General features: G+C 31.8%; 1 protein-coding gene across 1 annotated transcript in view; it reads right to left on the bottom strand.

Annotated features, from left to right (window-relative positions):
- WASF1 (WAS protein family member 1) overlaps positions 1 to 6,502 on the bottom strand; it is a 61,320-nt gene that overhangs the window by 15,162 nt on the left and 39,656 nt on the right. The window contains exon 2 of the mRNA XM_011364865.2: positions 2,498 to 2,658. Coding sequence (XP_011363167.1) covers positions 2,498 to 2,630 — 133 coding nt within the window. The 5' untranslated portion in view covers positions 2,631 to 2,658. The remainder of the gene's footprint in view (positions 1 to 2,497; positions 2,659 to 6,502) is intronic.

Raw genomic sequence — 6,502 nt, 5'->3', positions numbered from 1 at the left:
CAGTTTACCTTCATTGCTGTGTCCTCCAGTACTTTTAATGCTAACAATAGTACCAAAGTGAAAATCTCAATTACCTAGAACCATTTTGGACAGCCAAGTTTTCAAAGTAATTCAGAGATTATTTAAAACATTAATTATTTTGACTATTTTTTTTTTGGAAACCAATATAAAATCTATTCTAAGTTTCCCTGTCTTAAGTAGAATTCAAAAATTAAACATAACCATTTCTTGAGGACTCATAGTCATGAATTGATTATGAAAATCAACTAGTGCCTTAGGCCAGAAAAAAGCTTTGAAATGTATAAGAATATGTGCTTTTAAATTAAATGGCCTCTTTCCAGTTTTTATGTTGATTCTTCCCTCATACAACTTTGTCATTTGCTGTAAACCACCTCACCTCTTTGGGCTGGCTTCTGTTAAGAGCTACTTCTATTATCTCCCCCAGATCTCCCCTTTAATGCTCTGAAGCATAAATATTTGGAAATCTGATCATCAAATCTGTATAAACTATCCAAGTAAAAGTAAATAGGTTCTGAGAGAGGAATCAATTAGTTATCTTATGTGCTCAGTCTTTAGTGCATGGGATTGTCTGTTCTGGCTATCTAGAGACCTTTTGAATTTAATTCCAGGTTCTCCACTGTCAAGTGGGAAAGCTGCCACAGAACTTAATTCCAAAGTGGTAAACTACTGTTACGCCTTGCTTCAATATTTCACAGGTTTTCTCTTTGTTTCTGAATCTCTAAGAACTGCTTACAAAATGCCTACAGAGTCTCTGATTCCAAATCAAGTACTCAAAACCTAATTTAGTTATATTTTTACAACGTATTTCTATTTTCAGAGTTTGGCTACAACATGACCATGTGCTTGCTGACTGGTGTTCCTTATATGGACTATACCAGACCTGAAAACTCATTTTCACCTTTAAGTTCTGTAAGTCCTGCAAATTAACACCCTTAATCATTATATTAGTTCTCAATTCTATATTGGGTATATACCTAAAATGAGATGTCAGTATTAAACCCAAAATTCATTAATTTTAAAACATCTTAACCAAATTAATTAATGTCATTTCTATGCTAACACATGTATTTTAATATTAACATGCTGATGTACTCGGGTATATGTATTACATATAAATTCTATATACAGTCATGTTATGTTACAGGGAATTAGGGCTAGACAACACACACAAAAATGTTAGCAAATGTCTTTAAACAATATAGTTAATCATAGGTTAATACAATATCTAAGACTCTTCTTTTGACATGTCTATATTCTATATTGACTTTCCCAAGGAAGATACAAATAAACAATATGTTAGTGACTCACTGCCAATAACCAACCTAAAAAAATTAACCACCAAAAGGGATAAGGAATATACTTAAATTCAAATAAACTACCTTTTAATTTATCCTTAGAACTTATTTCATAGGCAATGTAGAAATTTAGTGCTCTCCCGGAGAGCATTCAAATGTGTTGCTCTAGTTACACATGTCTATGTACCAATATTCTCATTTGAAACAAATTAGATTAACAACCTCTCTCTATCTTATGCTAAGTACTCAATTACAAAAAGAAAAGACAAAAGTTAAAAAAAAAAGAAGAGCCAATCCTGTCTTTAAGGACAATCTATGTCAGAGAATAGAGATAAGATCAATGTAAGACCATTTAGAGAATCTATCTAGGCTAAGAACACCTTGTTTTACCTTTAAAATGAATTATAAATGTCTTATTAGAAAACAAATCCTTCAATTCCAAAGATAGACTAGATTTATTTTTTTAATTTTCTAATATTAAATAAATTATTTCCATTATTCTAAATTTACTTCCTTAACCTAGTAGCTCTGTTCTGTAATCTTATAACGGGAACACACTGCCTGTCTCCTTCTCCACTATGTGCCCCTTCCACTGCTTTTTATTTATTACCTGGCCAATCTGCTTGCCTTTTTTCTGTCAGAGGTCAGGTTCACTTGCTATTTTGACATCATGCAGCATATCAGACTCTTGACTGATATCTTAAAGTCCTTTGGACAACTCGATTAGCTAACCTAATCCTGACTAGTGACTTCCTCGCACCTTTCGCTTTTAGATATTTGATAATATAAAAATATTTCCCTAGGCTAATAAAATGTATGTAAAGAGGAACGAATGTCCCCAAAACACTAAGAAGTAAACAGCAATAACAAGCAAGCTAAAGTATAACTCTGGCTCTTTCACAGATCAAATCTTACTTTAAAAACAATCTCTAATTATTATGTGACTCTGTTCCTCAAGATTCTATCCTTATTTCTCTTTCCCAGAGGAAATATACAGGGAAAGAAGAAATTATTCTAAAACTCATTAATTATACTTAAAATGACTATATTTTTCAAAATAATTTTGTATTCTCATCAAATATTCCCCAACCCCAATTAATCACAAGAACATCTTTTTAATACGCTATAGCATAACATTCTGGTTTGGGAGTAGTATTTTTAATTGGGATAAAAATACTTACTTAGACTACTTAGTTGTCTAATTATATTGGCCAAGGAAATGTTGGTTACACATTCCAGTTCATTCTTAACTCCTCTAGGCAGTGCGGTGTGGCACAGATGCCTAGGATCGATGTTTCTTTTCACTAATGGCATCTTGAGCTCAACCTCTGTGCCCGTTCACCTGTAAGAAATCAAACAATAAATTAACATTATTCAAATTCAACCAACAGAGAGTGAGATCTTGTCTTTCACATTTAATAATAAAATATTTGCTAGTATTAAACAATGAAAATGGAATTACCTGACTAAATGAATCAAAATTGATTTGTTAACCTTCTTTGATCTTCAATTATTAGAATGTCAACATTATGTAAAACATTGGAGGGGGGGAACCCCTTACTTTCAATGTTAGCTACTTCATGGTGATTTCACAATCACCATCACTATTAGTCTCCTAAAACCATAGTTTTACTTACTACTACTAGTAGTTTTGTTTGAGAGAGTTGGTGTGAAAGGTTCTCTCTAAATAAGTGCCTAAAAGGATTAAAGAAGCTGGAAGAGTAGTATCAAGTTTACATTTCCACAAAAAATGTATCAGGCATCCAACAGCTCAGAGATCAAATAGCCCAAGTAGCCCTACATCCTCAATCTCATAAAAACCAATCAAATCTTTATTTAATTGATCAGAGTTCAACCTTCTTTGAATTAGTCCTCACTTCCTAGGCTTTCCATATATGCGAAAATTTGAACTATCACAGTTCAGTTAGGTAACACCAGTTCCCCAACAACATGGTTCTAAATTCCTCCACCACAGTATATTAACTGTCAGCAACTGCATAAATATAAACTTTTTGCTAACATTTCAGGCCACACATTGCTATGTTAATATAAGGTGTACATCACAATCAGTGACAATTCACATCACTTCCTTTCAAAAAAGGTTAGTAATCAGTCATTCCTCATCTGGACAGTAAAGCATGTAGCTAGCTGGGTTACCTTCCTGCCTCCCAGTGATAAACCCACATGAAATTTTACAAAACAGGCAACTAAAAGAGGGAACTGGCCAACAAAAATAAAACTGCAGCGAAGAAACAAAAAACGATAATGCTCAAGAAAAAATGATAATGAAATTCAAATTGAATGCCAGTGGTGTAACACAAGAAACAGTTGATTATGGGAATGTTGCCACTGCCACTGTTTGAGAGACTCCAGATATGCAGTCAAAGGAGTTAGTGAAGGCAAACTTATTGACATAATTGAGGAAAGTGATTGTGACAAAAAGATGCCCCAGAGGCAATGATGCCAGCAAAAATCTTCACACTAAAAGGAACTTGAAGATATTTCACCACATTCAAAGTGCGAAGAATAAAATGTTGAAAGCTGATCTAAATTTAGTAGACAGGTATTAGACAATTTGCCAAGGTACAGAAAAGATGCTCATTCTGCTAACTGTCCTATTCTAAGTTATACAAAGCAAAGCACTGTTTAAACTACTCTTGATAAGTTTTTTTACAAATAAATAAAACTTTAATTCTGTTTCTTATGTTTTATATTATACTGTTTTACTACTTTTTTCATTTTTCATTCCTCTATACATTTATAACCGACACAGCAGTTTTTAATGTCTTGACAATTTTTTTTAAAGATCATAGAACTATAATTTTTCTCATTGATTATTATGATAGTTTTTGCACAGTTTTGTTAGTTTGTATGGTCATTTTTTTGGTCCTCTATACTTACTTACTGATAACAGTGGTTAATGAAGAAAGTAATTTATTATTTATTGATCTTTAATGACTATCAAATGAAAAGTTTTAGATAAAGTTAACTGTACTGAAATGTTATCAACATTATTTAAAAACAAACTTTTGTATGAAATTTATCTCCTCTGACCTGTTTGTTCAGCATTCTCACTACATTTTAAACCTTTTAAAAAACTGTATAATATGAAACAGAAAAAAAGTAAGCAAAGTTGTACTGTTCAATGATTTAAGCACTTATGCAACTCCACATAAATAAAACACTACATTGATCCCAGAATCCTCCTACTCTGGTCCCCACCCCAATCCCTTGCTGCTTCTTCTCCCCATATGTAACCAATATTCTGATTTGTATAAGCATTTCCTTGTTTTTCTTTATACTTTTAAGCAGGTATTCTAAACACTACAGTTTTTATTGCTTTTTGTACTTTATGTAAATGTACTCATATACATATCTTGCCTTTTTCAGTCATGTACTTGTACTTGTGTACAATGTACTTGTACCATTCATTCATGTTGTTTTGTGTAGGTTTTCTTATTGCTGTATAATATTCCACTGCATGATTACACATTTATTCACTCAAATATTCATGTGAGTTGTTTCCAGTTTGAAGCTATTGTGAATGATGTCAAACTGTTCCAAATGACTACCAATGTATGCTGCTTTCAGCTGTGTAAGAGGCTGCTGCCGCCCTACATCCTCACACTTGATATTGTCCATTTTGAATTTTAGCTATTCTTGTAAGTATTTTGTGGTAAATCATTGTAGTTTTAACTTGTTTCCCCAATTACTAATGAGGTTAAGCATCTTTTCATGTTTATTGATCTTTTGGATTTTTCTCTTTTGAGAAGTGCCTCTTCAATGCTCTTACTTTCTATATATCATGTATTGCAACAGGGCTGATTTGTAGGAACAATGGATATGTGCCATTAGAAGAATATGTATGATGCAAGTATCTTCTCTAATATTATGGGTTGCTTGCTATTTCACTCTTTTGATGTCTTTTAGTGAACACGTTTTTATACTTGATATGGTAAAATTCATCAACCTTTTCCTTTAGGCTTAATATGAAAGCATAGGTTTTGAAATACCTTTTCTACAATAAGATCTTATATATAATTTATATTATCTCTTCGGTTTGTTGTTTTGCTTTGCACTTTTAATTTCTGATGTGGAATTAATTTTTGTGAATGGTATGAGGCAGCAGTCAACTTTCTTATGCATTATTTCAGTACCATTTTTTATAAAGACCATTCTTTTACTTTTCTCTACAGTGGCACTTTGTCATAAATCACATTTATATAAATTTTAACATCCATTTTAGGGGTCTCTACAATTCCATTTGTCTGTCTACCTAGAGCTAATGATACACTATCTTAATAGAGCTTTATAGTATGTCTTGATATCTAAGAGAGCAAACCCTCCGACTTTGTTCTTCAGAAATGTCTCATTATTCTTGGTCCTTTGTATGTTAGAATCAGATTATCAAGTTGTACACATACACAGAGAAATATACTTATTGGGGATTTGATTGGAACTGCACTAAATTTATAGATCATACTGGGGAGAACTGATATCTATACAATACTGTGTCTTCCTATCCATGAACATAACATATCTCTCCAATTATTTCAGGTTTTTAAAATGTCCCTTAATAATGTTTTACAGTTTTAAGAATAGAAGTCGTATACATCTTTTGTTAGATTTATTGGCATGTATGTGATTATTTTTTGATAATGCTGGAAAGGCATATTCTTTATATTTCATTTTCTTTATTGTATACACAAAAAAACAAATTGGTTTTTGAACACCAACCCTAGATCCAGAGACTCTTCTAATCTCTACTAACTTATCTATGATTTTGGATTTTTTAAAAGTATATAATCTACCATATGTGAATGATGATTATCTCTTCCTTTCTAATCTTTTTTTTTTTTGGTCACACTAGCTAGAACCTTTAATATTATGTGAAATAAGGAAATGGTAACAAGCATTCTTGTCTTTTTCCTGAACCAAAGCAAAAGCCTCAAAATTTCACAAAATGTCTGCTATAGGGTGTTTGTTGTTATTGTTGCTTTGTTTTATAGATACTTTTAATAGATTAAGTTCCTATATATTTCTAGTTTGCCAGGATATTTTTTATATTATGAACGACGTTGATTTTATCAACAATTTTTCCTATATCTATTATGATGATCATGTAACTTACTTCTTTTATTGTTAATGCAGTGAACTACATTGTTGATTTTCCTTTTAAACAACTT

This window comes from Pteropus vampyrus, unplaced genomic scaffold (assembly GCF_000151845.1).
Source record: "Pteropus vampyrus isolate Shadow unplaced genomic scaffold, Pvam_2.0 Scaffold101, whole genome shotgun sequence".
In the NCBI taxonomy this organism is placed as follows: domain Eukaryota; kingdom Metazoa; phylum Chordata; class Mammalia; order Chiroptera; family Pteropodidae; genus Pteropus; species Pteropus vampyrus.
This window is presented reverse-complemented; position numbering and strand designations above follow the sequence as displayed.